General features: G+C 43.5%; 2 protein-coding genes and 1 long non-coding RNA gene across 7 annotated transcripts in view; 2 read left to right on the forward strand and 1 right to left on the reverse strand.

The window, feature by feature from the left end:
- FANK1 (fibronectin type III and ankyrin repeat domains 1) overlaps positions 1-7,947 on the forward strand; it is a 117,664-nt gene extending 109,717 nt beyond the window's left edge. Inside the window, exons 7-11 of one of the 2 annotated variants that reach the window (XM_012531603.3) lie at positions 2,199-2,364; positions 5,342-5,485; positions 6,224-6,301; positions 6,392-6,436; positions 6,542-7,947. In XM_012531603.3, the coding sequence (XP_012387057.3) occupies positions 2,199-2,364; positions 5,342-5,485; positions 6,224-6,301; positions 6,392-6,436; positions 6,542-6,607 (499 nt within the window). In that variant the 3' untranslated portion in view covers positions 6,608-7,947. Of the gene's footprint in view, positions 1-2,198; positions 2,365-5,341; positions 5,486-6,223; positions 6,302-6,391 lie in introns of both variants that reach the window. The other variant, XM_049696761.1, reaches the window with a different exon arrangement.
- Positions 7,948-7,995: 48 nt separating this feature from the next.
- LOC117199893 (uncharacterized) lies at positions 7,996-16,413 on the forward strand. Of its 4 annotated transcripts, XR_007471211.1 has the most exons (5): positions 7,996-8,363; positions 8,972-9,003; positions 12,461-12,556; positions 13,283-15,145; positions 15,499-16,413. It is a non-coding gene; the product is annotated as an uncharacterized LOC117199893 (long non-coding RNA). The 4 variants fall into 4 exon arrangements; XR_004481253.2 differs by having other exon boundaries at positions 7,996-9,003; XR_007471212.1 differs by having other exon boundaries at positions 7,996-9,003; positions 13,290-15,145.
- The window catches only part of ADAM12 (ADAM metallopeptidase domain 12), a 387,388-nt gene continuing 384,258 nt past the window's right edge, over positions 14,707-17,836 (reverse strand). Inside the window, exon 23 of the mRNA XM_004265717.3 lies at positions 14,707-14,832. Within this exon, the coding sequence (XP_004265765.1) occupies positions 14,772-14,832 (61 nt within the window). The 3' untranslated portion in view covers positions 14,707-14,771. The remainder of the gene's footprint in view (positions 14,833-17,836) is intronic.

Raw genomic sequence — 17,836 nt, forward strand, 5'->3', positions numbered from 1 at the left:
AGGCCACAAAGAGGACATCAATTTCTAAAATCAGAAAGCCTACCTACCACACTCTCTGGACATAGTGCAGCAATAGATTTTAGTAACATTGAAAAAATCACTTAAGTTTAAACAGTAGTTTTTCAAATAACTCTTAGGTATTTTTGGAACTAAGCCATCAATTCAAGAAGTTTGAAAAAAATAATAGTGCCATTTTAAAAAGAAAAAAAAACTTGAGAGGTATGAAAGAGAAGAATTTTTAAAAAGTAGAAATTGATTATAAAATAAAGATTGTTGAGAAATGTAAGAGCTACCTCTTAAACCAAAGCTACACAATAAAATGGACCAATTTTGTAAATCTCAGAGGAAAGAAAAAATTAGAAATCTGAAAGGATTCATAACAGTATAGAGCAAATTCAAGCATGAAAAGAAAGTGGTACACTTGCATCTAAAATAGATTTGATCAAATCATTGAAATGGGTACTTTTTTAGAGAAAATTTAAACCATCAAAATCAACTCAAGAAGTAGAACATCCAAAATAGCCAATATCCATACAAGAAATTAGAAAATTTATTAAAAGATCACCTCCAAAATAGCCTCTGTGGTTGGCCTGTTCTACCAATGAGCTTGTTCAGATTTTCTAGGTACTGATAATAACCTTGAACTTTTCCACAGCAGAGAGGAACCTGGAAAGCTACAGAGGATAGCCTTATTGATAAAATCTGATAGAAAGAAAGCTATTTGTACATCTTTATGTGGAGACATTTATGTATCTCTTCCATCCTAGCTAAGGGATCATACAGGAGGGTAAGGATGTCTAGATCAGGAAATTTCTTAATGCTTCCCATCAGTAGACTGAAGGTGAAAAAAAGCCTGTGTGTGTGTAACTGGTCCTCTGTCTCTTTTTTTATTTTTAAAATTTTTTCTTATAGCAATGACTTTTGAGGAGACGGGATCAATTATCTTAGAGGATGCCCTGCATTCTTGATCTGCTCAGTTGTCTCCTAGGTGTGAAGGAGGCATTTAACTTGTTCATTATTTCCAATAAAGTTAAAATTAGGTTTAAAGGCTTGATTGGATTCAGGTTAACACTTTTAGCGAGAGCACTTCAGAGCTGGTGTCGTGGCTTCAGTTTGCCTCTGTCAGGCCTGTGATGCAGGTTGCCCCCCAGCTGGTGATTCCACTTCTCATCCTTTGCTGAGCGTGTAACAGCTAAGTCTTTCCTTTGTAAAGATATAGCTTCCCATTGCAATTAGAAAATAATCTATGGGTTAGAAATTCAGTACAGTGTGAATATCCTGTTCTCCATTAAACTTTCATTCAAAAATTTTAGCATCTACTGTGATCCTTGCCTGAATCAATTATTTAATTGGGACTTGCCAAAAAGTGATTTTCTAATTCCATGATTCCTCCCATATTTATTAGCTGTGTAGTCTTCTGTTAACAAGAGCTTTCCGTCATCAACTGGAGATGGACTACATTGTATTCTATAAAGACAACATAAATGTTTATTTAAGTACCAATATTTAGAGTAAGGAATTGGTTTAATAGTTATCTCTAATAATGTCCAATGAGATTTTTTTCTTTTTCTTTTCTGAATATCATCATGGACTGGTAGATGTTTTTAAATCCAACATGTTACTCTATTACAGTGATTATTCATTTTTTGGAGGTATAATTCACATACCATAAAATTCATTCTGCTACAATGTACAATTCAGCGTTTAAAAATATATGAACAAAGTTGTGTAGCCACCATCACTGTCTAAATCCAGAAGATTTTCATCAACACGGAAAGAAGCCCTATATTCACTAGCAGTCATTTACCATCTCCTCCTTCCAGCTTCAGCAACCGCTAACCTGCTAGTTCTGTCTCTATGGACTTGTCTATTCTGGACATTTCATATAAATGAAATCATACTGTGTGGCCTTTTGCATCTGGCTTTTATTTAGCGTAATGTTTTAAGGTTCATCTACATTGTAGCATATATCAGTACTTCACTTCCTTTTTATGGCCAAATTATATTCCATTGTATGGATATACCACAATGTGTCTATTCATCAGTTGATAGACACATACATTTTATGTGAATAATTTTCATGGCTTTTCCACCCAAATTAGGATTTCTCTCTTAGGTTTAAGCCAGGGAGGGTAAATGTAGACCTGAGTGTGGAGACCCCACTTATAGCCAAATGCTTCTTCTGCTGTGTGTTGCAGTCTAATGCTTGCGTGCTACGCAGGACACCTAGATGTTGTGAAATACCTCCGAAGACACGGTGCTTCCTGGGACGCTAGAGACCTAGGAGGCTGTACAGCTCTGCACTGGGCTGCAGATGGAGGCCACTGCAATGTGATTGAGTGGATGATAAAGGACGGCTGTGAGGTACGATTGTCCTTGTTAAGTACACACGTAGAGTTAAGAACCTAAATGCTGTTCCACAGGGTTTAGGACAAGCAGGGCCTTATGTGGATGTCTTTTGATTAGTTGAACCTAGAAATGCTAAAGAAAGTTCTCTGACTTATGAGCAAGAAAGTTCCTGAAGCCTTGGAAAAAAAAAAAAGATCGTTATAGAATTGTTATGCTAATGAGGCTTCAGATTGTCATGGAGGTTCATCGCGTGTGGGGGAAAAAGAAACAGTGCTGAATCCAGAGCTGGACCTGTTGCTTCTTCTACCTTGTTGATTCCTTTGTTCATTCCCTACGCCAACAAAGCTTGATGGTGCCTCTACAACACACCAGATACTGTGGGAGGTGCTGGACGCACCAAGGTGTTCAGAACTCTTACAGCCATACTGCTGCTTATTGCTTTTAGAATTAGATTATTTTTATTCTTGGGTTTGCTTTAAAGATTAGTCATTAAAAAAAACTTCCGAAGAGCAAACACTATATCAAGAATAGAGCATTGCAGGGGCTTCCCTGGTGGCGCAGTGGTTGAGAGTCCGCCTGCCGATACAGGGGACATGGGTTCGTGCCCCGGTCCGGGAAGATCCCACATGCCGCGGAGCGGCTGGGCCCGTGAGCCATGGCCGCTAAGCCTGCGCGTCCGGAGCCTGTGCTCCGCGGTGGGAGAGGCCACAACAGTGAGAGGCCCACGTACCGCAAAAAAAAGAATAGAGCATATTCCAGCTCTTGTGTCTTTGCTTTGAAGCAGGCATGTTGGTTTGATTCTGGTTTCATGTCATCAGAAAGCACAAATTCTACTTGGCAAATGGAAGTAGAGTTGTTTGGACTCTTCTAAAGATATTTGAAGATGGGCAAATAGAATTAGCTCCATTAGGGTAATTGCTGCTAACTTTGAAAACTTTAGAAGATTTCAAAGAAGTTAAATAAAAATTTCAGGGCATGGAAATAAGGAATGATGAACAAAATTCTCTCCTAATTGTGATTGCCAGATGGTGTAGACTACTGAGAAGTTAAACTGATGACCTGGAAAATAAACTCGAATGGAGAAGAGTTATGTCTCCCGGAAGATGTCTGTAGATTTGTCCTAGTTTGTCTCTGAAGTGTGATTGAGCAAAAGCAAGGCTTAAGTTGTGGGATCTCACTGGTTCCTGCTGCTGCTTTGAGAGGGCTGAGAAGAGGGCCCCTTGGAGGAAGAACCTCAATCAAGATAAATCCCTTTTATTACATTTCTTGTTTTGTTTTAGACACACGCACAAAAGGTCAGAGGTATCAGCCTTCGCGCCTTGGTGGTTAGGGCCCACACCTGCCTTGGGTGGTGGTGACAGCCACATTCCTCTTGTTTGGTTTATGATGAATTCTGCTCATGCTCTGGACCCAGTAAAAGTCTGTAGCTGAAAATGAAGTTTGACCTTTGCTGAAAGAAGGGCAGGTCTCTGCCATCAACATGTAATACTGGAATTTTGGAAGTGTAGTCTCTCTGGGCTTTAGTTATGGACACACTCATTTGGGGTGAATTCCATCTTTTTCTGTAGCACTGGAACTCCATAAACGTGTCCACAAAAGATTTCTGTGTGGCTGGTAGATGATATCAACACGAGTCCCTCTCTGTTCTTGGCAGGTGGTTGATCCGATGCTTTGGAAGACAGTGGGTTGGATCTGGGAGCAAAGTGGGGCACTGTCACCCTCTTCTCGAATCGAATGATCTATACTGAGAGCGAGTTATTTGCATGGGGAACCATTTCTACATTTAATGAGCCATGTGACCTCAGGGAAGGTATTCGACTTCTCTGGGATTTGGTTTAAACATTTGCAAACCAGGAATAAAAATAGCTACCCCTGTTTCACCCTCAGGACCAAAGAGAAAATGTGTGTGGAAGCGCATTGGAAATGCATAAAGTACCTCGTAGTACGAGGTGGTTATTTTATTATTATTTAAATATAATGGAATGGACCTTGCTGCCCAAAGGTTATTTGTTATTTGCAAGAGGAAGAGCTGCACATCTTAACGGTGTTGCGGTGGCTAATCTCATACACACAAATCACCTGCAAGGTCCTAAGGCCCTACTGGCAGTTCCTTGTTTGTTATTCCGGTCTGATGCTTCATACTAAAGCTGCAGAGAGCTCTGAGTAATTCTTCTGTAAGTAATTCATCTGAACTAGACCTGTGTGTGCGTCCGTGTGTCCGTCTGTGCACACGTGTATATGTCTACTTCGGTACCACTCTTCACGGATGGATGAGGTCCTCGTTGGGATTGGAGGAGGCAGTATCTATATTTCATTATTCTAGAATATGTCTTAAAAAGCATGAAACTGAAGGATCTTAATGTCGGGCAGATTATTAGAAATGGCCCATCTTACTACCAGGCAAACTACATTTTGCATGAGGCATTAGGTTGGCTGACTTTTCAGACTGGGTTTCAGGTAAGAGATCTGGTTGCTTTGTATTTGCTCCGGCTGTAGTTCTCCTGCTTAAAATTAATACCTATTGGTAAGTATCAGGGTGGGCGTTTATATTACTGTCTTGTTCCAGGAGGGATTTAAAGCCGCTTACAAAGACGCTTAAAAGTAAGCAGCAGACACCCTTTAAAAACCAGACGAGGAAAGTTAGGCACGAGAAAATAAGGCAGGGCTCACATGGGGCCAAGGAGGAGGTGATTACATTTCATTTTTCTGTCCCATCTTTTTTCCATTTGAACAAAATGTAAATGAAGATGCCAGTGGGTGGGGAGGGGCCTCCTGGGGCCTCTCAGCACCCTCTAAAGTGGCCCAAACACAGCTGCTCACTGTGTAAATGTGAATTGAAATCATGGTCCAATCAACTCTCACCAGGTCTAGAAAGACTGCTATCTAAATTGTGAGGGAATTTGGGCAAGTAGACATTTCCTTATAAGTTTCTGATGAGTGATTTTCAGGAAGAGAAAGTGGGCTAAGAGCCACTCTCCCTGTGGCTCTCCAGGTGGACCCCATGGACGCTGGCTCGGGGTGGACCCCGCTCATGAGAGTCTCTGCGGTCTCGGGGAACCAGGAGGTCGCCTCTCTGCTGATTGACGCAGGCGCGGATGTGAACATGAAAGACAAAGACGGGAAGACCCCTCTCATGGTACGCCTTGCTACACACAGCAGCCTGGCTTGACAGGTGGAATTAAGGTCAGAGCTGGCCCCGTAACAGAAATTCTTGAGAGTGCAGCCACATAAGAGCACTGGGGGGCTTCCCTGGTGGTGCAGTGGTTGAGAGTCCGCCTGCCGATGCAGGGGACACGGGTTCTTGCCCCGGTCCGGGAGGATTCCACATGCCGCGGAGCGGCTGGGCCCGTGAGCCATGGCCGCTGAGCCTGCGCGTCCGGAGCCTGTGCTCCTCCACGGGAGAGGCCACAACAGTGAGAGGCCCGCGTACCGAAAAAAAAAAAAAAAAAAAAAGCACTGGGTTTTGGTTGCGTGTGTATTCCCTATCGGCCTGTGAATTAAGATATGACGATGTCACCATAGCATTTTTTGGGGGGTGGGGGGGGTCACTCTAGTATTTTTGTTGTCTTTTGACAGCTTTCTTGAAGGATTACCAACCCCAGTCCCTGGGGCCATTTTAGGATCAAAACAAAGAAGTGCTGTTCTCTGTCCTGGTTTGGCCTAGGACTTGTCGGGTCATCCCACATGGAGAAAAGCAGATTTCCTTTCCTCTTCCCTTGCAGCTGCCATGGCGGTGCAGCGACGTCCACGCACCCGTCCTGTAAAGCCACAGCGGCCCCAGACAGCTCTGACCCTTGAGTGTGCTGCTGGTGGGTGTCCTGGATCTGTCCCACCAGGCACCTGCTTCCGCTCACCCCCACCGTTTGTCTCCTAGGTGGCCGTGCTGAATAACCATGAAGAATTAGTCCAGTTACTTCTTGACAAAGGGGCAGACGCAAGTGTGAAAAATGAGGTATGTAACTCCATCTCCATCTAAGGATTTTTTCCTGGTGAGGAGGAGAGAACATAGATACAAAAGAATTTTTCTTGTTTTCTCTTTCAGTTTGGCAAAGGTGTCCTAGAAATGGCCAGAGTTTTTGACAGAAAGGTTGGGATGTTCTTTCTGCCCTTTGAGGCTCATTTTGCAGCACTTAAAAAAAAACACAAAAAAACCCAAACCTTGGATTACATGCACCTGTTTTTGTTTCTCTAGAATGTAGTCTCCTTATTAGAAGAGATGAGAAAAAAGCAAATGGCGAAGAAGTCACCTATTCGCTGACCGGGGCACCGCCTACCTCCCTCCGAAAGCCAAGTGAAACGAAGCAGAACGGGACTTGAACTAGACAGCTGAAATTCTGCATCTTTGAGGGCTATACGTTTGATTAATTATTTGGTGAAGATTCACAGTACTTTTGTAACATACGACTGTTCTCACTTTGAAATACATCTTTTAACCTAAGTACGCGTGGTGGTGGTGTCGTCATCGGGCGTCTGTAGAACGGGGATATTTTCTTGTGCTCAGGCCTTTTGGAGTTAGACGTGAAGCAAAATATTTATGTCCTGGAGCTGCACAAACATACACGGGCCTCCCACTTCCCGCTCCTGCCCTCCAAGCTGTCCTCCGAGCCACTCCAGGACCCGATGGAAATTCCTTCTCCCATGTGTTTTTAATTATGTCCCTCCTTCCCAACCTAAGGCCTTCCAGGCCGTGTGGTCAGGCTGGTGCGCCCTCCTGAGAGACGCTCCTCCTGAAAGCCCAGGAGGCCACGTGAAGAGTTTTCCACTCAGCCGTTGGCCTCACATCAAAGCACAAGATGCATATTTCAAGACTCCGATTCTGCTCCATTAGAGCAGTCCTTTTAGAACAGACCTGTCTGAGGATGTGTTTGCGTACACTCAGGCCCGGACAATGAAAGAGCCGGCCTGCTGGCCTGTTGACAACTTTGCCAAAGAGGAGTATATTATTACATCGAGTCCTCGGAGCAGAAAGGGTTTTGATGCTGATCACTCAGTTCTAAGACAAGTAGGACTGAACAGGTCTGCTGGTTGGGAGCTCAGACACAAACGTGTTCGAGCTTTAGTTTGGCAGACACACTTAAAAATCAGCAAAGAGGGGAGCGAGCCGACCGCATGCATTTCACGTCTCCAGAGACAAGCTGGTTAGCTTGACCCCAGGAGAAGACCAGCTACAGAGGTCTGCACGGGACTGGAATTTTCTCTGCAGGGAAAGAGCAATTAAAAGGTTATTTAAGTGCCAGAGCTCTGGGGGAAGGGCATAGAGAAGAAACACACCATCAGTTTTTTGATGTTGGCAATTCTCAGCTTTATTCCATACAGCTTAGACTGTCCACCTTAGGAACTGGATCTGTGGATCTTACGCAGTCCTCTCCTTAGATATTTCACTAGCGTTTTACCTTTCGTACAAATGCTTATTCCTTTAGATTTGTTGGAATAGATTTTAAAAATCTCTCTAGGGCTTCCCTGGTGGCGCAGTGGTTGAGAGTCCGCCTGCCGATGCAGGGGACATGGGTTTGTGCCCCGGTCCGGGAAGATCCCACATGCCGCGGAGCGGCTGGGCCCGTGAGCCATGGCTGCTGAGCCTGCGCGTCCGGAGCCTGTGCTCCGCAACGGGAGAGGCCACAACAGTGAGAGGCCCACGTACCTCAAAAAAAAAAAAAAAAACAACTCTCTAAAAATCAGAGCATCGTCACGACGTTCCAAGGCTCCTTTCCCCCCCACCATGATCAATGCTGACATTCACCTCAACTTCATTCCTTGGTCTGTTGTATATACTATTCATGACCTATGGGAAGAGGGCACACCCCTTCTTGTGGAGGTCAACTTTGGCCATATAACGGGGCTGACTTTGGTCAATGAAACGTGAGTGGAAGTGGCTCCTGTCCCTCCGAGAGGAAGCTTTAAGAATCCCCAGGTCCCTCTTGCCTCTGCCACAAGACAGCCGTGATTCGGATGGTGGCCGGTCCATCAGCCCAGGGTCCTGAGACACGAGCGCTCACCCAGAATGGACATGACATGTGAGTGAGAAATAGCCCTTTCATGTCCTAAGTCACTGAAATTTAAGAGTGGCTTGTCATCTCAGTGTAACTTAGCCAAAAATGACTGCTTGTAAGGTCCTAGCTTGTATCTGTGAATTTAATTTTCCACTGAAGCACCTCTCAAGTCCTTTGGTTTCCAGTCTTATTTTATTCAGACTTTAAATTTTTATCTATCTACCTACCTTTCTACCTATCTATCTATATTCGGACTTTTTAAAATTCAGGAATGGATATTGAATTTTATCAAATGTCTTTTGTAGCATCTCTGGTTATCATAATATGGCCTATTTCCCTACAAGCTATTAATTTGCTGACTTGGACTACTCGATTTTTAAATATCGAACCATCCTTATATTCCTGAGGTGATCGCATTGGGTTACAGTGGCTGCTGAGTTCTATACGCTCAGGTGCTATGTGTGTTTGCTTTTTAATCTTTTTCCTTAATAAGATTAGATGGTGGTTTATCTTGTGTTTTTAATTTTCCCAAGGAAGCAACCCATGCTTTTATTAGCTTCATTTTTCCCAAGTAATTTATACTTTTTATGTCTGAATTGGCATTCCCTCTGGATTGGAATCTCGCGGGAAAGGGCACGAGCAATGGACTGTCACAGCATCCCAGGTGAGTGCTTCTAATTCAAGGAGTCTGAGAAACATGGCTGTAGTGTGTTATCACAAGTGGTTTCATTTGCCATTTGCTAGATAATCTGCTATTCAGCTTTGACTCAAGAGTCATTGCATTTCTAGGGCATAGATTGTTTTTCTACTTTTAGTGCATTTTATATATATATATATATATATATATATATATATATATATATATATATAAAATCAACTGAGCTACGTTATTAACTATGAGGTCTTCTATGTACTTATTTTTTGCCTGCTTGGTTTGTCATGGGTAGAGGGTGGTAAGAATAAGGACACTTGTTACCATTCTGTAAATCTATTTTTCTCGGTATTCACTGCAGTTCTTTATGAAATTGGATGCTAGTTAAAAAAAAATTTGTAATGCATTCCCATTGCAATTAGATTTTTATTCTGGATATGCCTGATGTAAATGTTTCTAATCCTGCTTGCTTTCTTTTTGAGTTTCTCTCTTCTATAAATAAGGTGAGTTTTTATGTATCACATCATTCAAAAAAGTATTAGGTTCCCCACCACCCCACCCCCGCCCCACAGTGTGTGTGAAAAGGCATAAAGGCAACTTCTTCCATCCTTGTCCCATCACCTGACTGGCTCATGTGGACTGCAGCATGCATCCCCCAACCCTCCAGCTCACCATCCTTCTTAGTTTCTTATGCATCTATAAATGAATGAGAATATAGATACATTTTTCTACATGAGCGTTCCCCCTCCCCCATTTTGGTAACATGCTCAGTCATGAATGAGACACGTCTTTATATTAACCTGTATACCATTTATTGGATATAATATGCGTAACATTGACTTTTTTCTATGGAAAAGCAGGTTGTGTTACCTGTAGACCCCCAATATGAGAAATGTGTACAAAGGTAACAGACTGTAACATAAAAAGGTATGTGAAAAAAATTAGCAAACCAAAGCATGATAAATGGATGAAGCCCTATAAAAATGAATGTACTGGTTTAGTAGCTGTAACTTTGTACTGTGCTGCATAGCCTGTAGCCAAGTTTTACAGAGTTATACTTATGTGCCACACACATTCAGACAATGCACCTCCCTTAAAACCTCCCCGCTTGACCTGATAGACGGTACAAGAGCGCAGTGAGCTCTGATGCTACTTGTCCTGCTTGGACTCTTCGAGGGTTTTCTCTTTCTAGTTTGATATATTTTTTCTATCACTGTCCTTCCTACTTAAGTACTTGCTTATATAGGCCATGAACATAGACATCATTCCACTTCTTTGTAAAACTAAAATGATCACATGAGATTTATCCTTTTATTCTGGATTTACAGTGTGCTAAATTGAGAACTAAAAAATTATCTTATGGAAGGAGAATCACAGGGAGAATACAGGACATGTGTTTTGGAGATGATATGGAAACATCAGGGTTGGTTACAGAGGACTGAACCTGGAAGGGCCAAATCACATTGAGGATTCCTTTAACTGTGTGTTAAATCTTATGGCTGTCACAATCCACTATTGAATATTATGACAATTTTATATGCAGTGTTTCTTCTCCTAATTTTTCTCATATAGAACAGGCTCTTCTTAATGGCTGGATTCTAAGCCACCACTGCTGTCCCAAAAGTAAAGGGGGGCTTTTCTTTAAGACAGGCAGGGAAACGGTTTATTCATGTGCAGGTAAGTGGCTTCTGGAAGCATCACTGCACAGAAATGGTTCTCAGCCTGGGGCTCACGAATCTTCCTTAGCTTGTTGTTACTGGTATGACTATCAGAGTTTTCAAATAGGTTTAAAAGAAAGAGATGTCAGTGGGAACTGTAGAGTGAGTCGAGAGAATTTTGTAATTGGAGGTGAACTGATTTTCTATGGCCAACTCCCCCTTCTAATAGATAGAAGTCTTTAGCGTCCCTCCTGGGGGAAGGACGCTGCTGGATTCCAGGCTGGTGGGGGAGCTGGCAGCGCTGCTCCAAGCTGCGGTGCTGGAGGAGGCTGGGCTTTGGGTGTCCGATGGGTGGACTTGTGGGGCAGCTACCACTTTGGCTGACCTGAAGTAGCTAAAAACGCCGAGATCTGTCAGAGACGGGAGAGGCCTCGGTGCTGGGTTGGGCCTGGGGAAGGAACTTGTGTCTGGGTGATAAGAAGTGACCAAGAGACGTATTAGCCTAGGCTGCCTGTGTCCAGATGCGTTCATGGCCTGCTCGTGAGTTGTGGGAAGGAGAAGAGATGGCAGCTGGCAGCCAGCCATCGTGCGGGGGACGCACAGCCTGAGTCACCCCCGGGGGTCAGCATCGGCACCGGCAGACTTCCGGGTGTAACGTTTATCTGGGTTACTTGTGTCTGGTTGGGGTCAGTTTGATAACAGTGAGGAAGGATCTCCAGCCCGAGTCAGCCCTAGGCTTCCCGCTAGGGAACACCTGGGGCGCCCTCGAGAGCCCACGTTTTAAGCGAAATAAGCCTCCTGCTGAAAGCCTGCGAAGGGTCAGGCTGCTGCCCGGGCATCGTGCCCTCTTGGGTGTCGGGGTCTCAATGGCTCAGAGTGCTTTGTAAACAGCAGTGGAGAGATGGCAGGGAGATGCTTGAGAATTCCCGCCGGGCCAGCACCAGGCTCTGTTTAGCACCACGGAGATCACAGGCTCCTAAGCACGGTCTGCCCCAGGGCAGAGCTGGAGCTGCTCTTCTCTCAGGGGTTACACGGATGTGTTGTACTGATTTGCCGGAACAATGGACTCCGGTTTCAGGCTGAGCATTCCTAATAAAGTTAAGAAGGCATAAAAATGTCCCCTTTGAGACTGGTCAGGAGTATTTATTCTCATGTAGTTTAATTTGCTGCTCTTGTGGTTTTTTGTGATGTCATCCCACATGTGTAAGCTGGAAAAATCCACACTGGGAAGCGTGCTCTCTATATGCGTATTTTGACAATGGAAAATGTTATGTATTGTTTCTCTTGGTTGCTACACATCTGATTCCATGTGTCAGGAAAACAAACTGTTACACAAAATTTCAGGCGATAAATTTTTCAGTAGGATGCCTGGAAGATTAGCCATCTACTTCCCAGTAAAGTGGGGTCATGTAACCTACAACTCTCAGGAGATGGAGGAAGGAAAGTGACTACCCTTAGGGCCTGCTCTGTGTCGAGGCATGCTGACTTTCTCAGCGAGGGCCTTCTAAGCCCCCGTCAACTCTATTATTCATGCCTATACAATTAAAAAAATATTAAAAATAGACTGCCATTGAAATATAAGCATTAACTTTTGTTTCTATCATCTATGAGGATATAAAAAGGGGGAGGAATAGCTCCCCCCCCCCCCCGAAACAACCTGGTTATTAGTTACTTTCCTAAGTTATATTAAAATGAAAGTTATTGTTTAATATGCTTCATTTGATAAATATTGCATTTGGAAGTATTGTTCCTCTAATAATATTATCTGTGTATTGTAAGGGGATATTAGGTTTAACTATGTTCTTTTCCAGAAATAAATTGCGTGGCTCTGGAGAAGCACTTAGTAGTGTGGAGAGAGAAGAATGTGTCATCAGCCATGGCCCCTAAGCGGCCATTGATGATGAAATGTAAGATCACAGCATTAATCTCCTTTAATATCAAACTATTCCTGGTTCTCTGAAATAGAAGCATAGGAATTATAATTAAGGACAGACAAAAAAAGTTCACATCCTCTTCCTTGCACTAGCAGAAGGGGCTACAATGCCAGATGCAAGGATTTGGGCATCTACGAAGACAATACCCACATGATGCACCATAAAAATTCTGTAAACTTTTCAACAGCATATGTTTTGGCCTTAGTATAGTTACCAAATATAATACCAGTTATAGTAATTCTGTATGTACTCCTCAGCAGTAATAGTTTCTAACATGGCTTTATAGTTTTAAGAAATTAATAAATGTATAATGAACAGTTGCATGCTATAAGAGTTGGAATGTATTAGAGCCGAGTTCCCTTTTGTGTGTGTGTGACATGGATTTTATTGAGTTTATCCACGATCGTGAATACTGTGTTGCCTGGATACAGTGGGAACACGGGGAAAGTTAAATGCACTCTTGTTTCTGGAAGGCAAACCAAGATTCTTGGTACGTTTCGTCTTTCTGCTTCAAGGCGTAGAAAAACCATTGAAATGACCCCAGATGAAGTCCCTCTCATAAAACAGAGTGGATTATGGAACTGCTGTCGGTTGCCTTCTAATGTGAAAACCAGTCACACGTGACCCCACTAGAAGGCAGACAGAGGCATAATAGCACTTTACCTTGTCTGAGTCATTTTGTAATTTTCATGCCCTTAGATACAAGCATCTTCAAGATCTCCTTTTGGAAATGGCTCCCCAGTCAGACATCTGAAGAGTGAAAGGCTGCTGCCCAAGACTGCACTTCGTGAATATTGATCAGGACTTTGATTTCCTTATCCCATTTCTGTGACGCTCAACAGGTAAGTTGTAAGAGCTTAAGAAATAGATTCCGACTCTGTGCCAAAAACATCTTTTAAAGATCTCCTCAGCCAAGCTGGGAAAATAAGATGCCCCAAAGAGAACTGAATAGTAACTTAGGGTTCTTCGTTCAACATATACTAACAAGGATGGCAGACCCTAACCTGTCCCGATGAGCAGAGCATTCCATTTGGTTGCAGTTTTTGCAAGCCTAGGGATTCTGCCTAATTTTTAATAAGTTGAACCTTGCGGTAAAAGAAGAGTTTTATCTACAGAATTGATTCACTAGATCTGGTTACTGGTTCACATCTGAAAATAGTTGTGCTCCACGGAAAGCCTCATCGATCTGTCGGAACACAGAGTCATTGTATTATAGTCAAGAACACAAGGTGGTAATTTGTGTAGCTCCAAACAGTACAGGGAGATGGAGGTTTGCAGTGCCTGGGCAGTAGCTGTCTTGTAGAAGCACCACCTTTCCCAATCTAAACAAGGTGCTGACGCCAGCACTCCTTAAAGGGCAGCCAGGGAAAGAAGTTCTTGGTGTTTCTATAAAGCAAACTTCTCTGCCTGCTCTCCAAATGCTCTCAGGGCTGGTGAGCTCAAGGTCAGGTTTCTGGCTGGCCTTGTGTTCCAGTCTCTATACTGGTGCGGCCACACCTTAAAATTCCTTTCCGCAACCCAGGTTCTCTCCAAAGCTTCCTGGCCAGAAGCCAGGTCCTTCCCTGTTACCCTAGAGCTTCAAGGGATAATAACCCTGGTGGGCCAACCTATCAGCTGTGACAGGGCCCAGGTTATCCCCGCAAGCCAAGCATAGGCTGGACCAGAAGCCAGGCTCTGGCCTGAGAGCAGGGGTTCCAGAAAATCACTCGAGGCTCTACCTGGGGTCTCTTGAGCTGTGTCTGGTACCATAACCACAGCCATGGGTAGCTGGGGAGTTGCTGTCCAATACAGCCTCCTTCAAAAAGTAAACATCCTGTCCAGAATCCCATAAAGCACGATATTTCAAGTTCACTAAACTATTCAAAGCACAAAAAGCCTTCCTTCCATGGAAAACTCAGTGATGGTTTTAAAAAAAACACACAAAAAAAACGCCCACTACAGCGCACTGCGCTGTAGCAAGCATTCTGCATAAATTAATAATTTACAAGTACCTGAGCAAGTAAAAGTATACACAGCACCATAGCACAGCACAGCACCGACGGCAGTAGCTCTAAGTTCTTCAAATCATGGTGTTTGAAACATTAAAAAAATTCTAAAAGTTGGTACAAAAAGTAACTCCAACTGGAGTTGAGAGATGGATAGTGCAAACTTCTGTCTTCACTGTTGAACAACGCTGTTGGCTTGCTTCTCACTTTGCATAGGCGATGTGGGTGGCTCTGGGCACTTGATGGGGCTGTTTGGAAGCAGGTCTGCAGGAAGAGCAACCAGAGAGTAGGAAACAAAACTATAGTTAGAGGCCCTGCCAGCGATTTCTGCAGACACAGACACCCGGGTTGGCGATGCCTTTTCTTGCACTGTGACGCGCTTCCAGGATCGGACCCCACCCCCTGCCCTGGGGGCTGGAGACCCCTCTTGCTTTCAGCAGGAATTGCAGATCCCAGAAGGGACCTCGCTGAGGGCTGCAGCATCTTCAGCCGTTTAGGACCCTTTCCAAAGCTACTGCTCCCGTCCGTCCACAGGAGAAGAGTGCCATTCAACAGAAAAATGGTGCAAGCCACAGAGGTGAGCCTCACGTGTAGCTTTAAATTTTGTAACAGTCTTAAGTAAAAATAGATAAAACTAACTTTAGTTATGTTTCACTTAACCCACTCTATCCAGAGTAATAGTATTTCAATGTGTCACCAACATACAGAATTACTAATGATATAGTTGACATGTTGGGGTACTGACTCTTCAAAATCCACTGTGGGGAACTTCCTGGTTGTCCAGTTATTTAAGACTCTGTGCTTCCACTACAGTGGGCACGGGGTCGATCCCTGGTTGGGGAACTAAGATCCCGCATGCCGCGAGGTATGGCCAAAAAAAAAAAAATCCAGCGTGTATTTGCATTGCCAGCATATCTTATCTTCCACCAGCCACAGTGTGCCCAGCGGCTACTGTATTAGTGCAGCTCCAGAGCAAAGCTGGGCATGTGGGATCCCTCGGAAATGAACATACAGAGGGTTCTCCTTCCAGGAGGAGACCAAAGCCAGCTTGCACTGATGTCAGCAACTGGCCGCTGCTTGAGGTCCTTTAAAAAGAGAGCCTTCCCCAGAGGATCTAAACAGACATTTCTCCAAAGACGACACACAGATGGCCAAAAAGCACATGACAAGATACTCAACATCACTAATTATCGGAGAAATGTAAATCAAAACTACAATGAGGTATTACCTCACACGAGTCAGAATGGCCATCACCAAAAAACTCTACAAACAATAAATGCTGGAGAGGGTGTGGAGAAAAGGGAACCCTCCTGCACTGCTGGTAGGAGTGTAAACTGGTGCAGCCACTATGTTAAAAAACTAAAAACAGAGTTGCCGTATGATCCTGCAGTCCCACTCCTGGGCATATATCTATCTGGAGAAAACCATAATTCGAAAAGATACATGCACCCCAGTGTTCACTACAGCACTATTCACAACAGCCCAGACATGGAAGCAAACCTCCACGTCCGTCAACATAGAAATGGATAAAGAAGATGTGGTATATACACAATGGAATACTACTCAGCCGTAAAAAAAAAAGTATGAACTAATGCCATTTGCAGCCACATGGATGGACCTACAGATTATCATACTAAGCGAAGTAAGCCAAAGACAAATATCATCTGATATCACTCGTGTGGTGTCTAAAATATGACACAAATGAACTTATCTACTCAACAAAAAGACTCACAGACCTAGAGAACAGACGTGTGGTTTCCAAGGGGGAGGGAGGGTGGGGGAGAGAAGTGGGAGTTTGGGGTTAGCAGATGCAACCTATTATATGTAGAATGGATAAACAACAAGGTCCTACTGTATAGCACAGGGAACTATATTCAACATCCTATGATAAACCACAATGGAAAGGATATGAAAAAGAATATATGTATAACTGAATCATTTTGCTGTAAGCAGAAATTAACACTAAATCAACTATACTTCAATAAAATAAAAAGAGAGGCCCTTCCCCTCTTCATGTCCATGTAAAGTGGTGTTTTTTTCCTTTTGAACAAGAAAAGTAACTGCAAGCTCAGTGGACAAACCACAGTGAAATAATTAGGATGCTCTGGAGTTTTTCTGTACTTGTGTAGTCGGGAATTAAACCACTGTCCTGACCCTTTGACCGGCTTTATCTGAGCTATATTAGGCAGCTATCTCTTTCGTGGGCCAAACATTTTTCCTAAGAGCTGTAATGAAATCATGAGCGTGTAGCATTTCCCTTCAGAGATGCTGAATTACTGAACCCAGGGCCTGGCCAACACCTACCTTTGGTTCTTTGCAGCTCACAAAGCAAGCTGCCTGCTCAGGGGGTAGATGTTTTGGCAGAGGGTTTAACCCATCTGTGTGCTGGTAAATGTTTAACTACCCACCACTGGGGGGAAGGTAAAGATTTAACCATAGCATTTGCTGATTTCCATGGTATAAATACTCACGCTCCCAACATGACGTGACTGAACATGGAAGAGATGTGCAGTGGCCACCATGGCATTTTCATCACACAGGAATGACAGATACAGTAATCTCAAGAATGTGGGTTGCGAGAACTACCATATGACCCAGCAATCCCACTACTGGGCATACACCCTGAGAAAACCATAATTCAAAAAAGAGTCATGTACCACAGTGTTCATTGCAGCACAATTTGCAATAGCCAGGACGTGGAAGCAACCTAAGTAAGTGCCCATCGACAGATGAATGGATAAAGAAGATGTGGCACATATATACAATGGAATATTACTCAGCCATAAAAAGAAACGAAATTGAGTTATTTGTAGTGAGGTGGATGGACCTAGCGTCTGTCCTACAGAGTGAAGTCAGAAAGAGAAAAACAAATACTGTATGGCTAACACATATATATATGGAATCTAAAAAAATAAAATGGTTCTGAAAAACCTAGGGGCAGGATAGGAATAAAGACACAGATGTAGAGAATGGACTTGAGGACACGGGGAGGGGGAAGGGTAAGCTGGGACAAAGTGAGAGAGTGGCATGGACATATATACACTACCAAATGTAAAATAGATAGCTAGTGGGAAGCAGCCGCATAGCACAGGGAGATCAGCTTGGTCTCCCTAGAGGGATGGGATAGGGAGGGTGGGAGGGAGACACAAGAGGGAGGAGATATGGGGATATATGTATACGTATAGCTGATTTACTTTGTGATACAGCAGAAACTAACTCACCATTGTAAAGCAATTATACGCCAATAAAGATGTTAAAAAAATGTGGA

Source organism: Orcinus orca, chromosome 14 (genome assembly GCF_937001465.1).
Source record: "Orcinus orca chromosome 14, mOrcOrc1.1, whole genome shotgun sequence".
Classification (NCBI taxonomy): Eukaryota; Metazoa; Chordata; class Mammalia; order Artiodactyla; family Delphinidae; genus Orcinus; species Orcinus orca.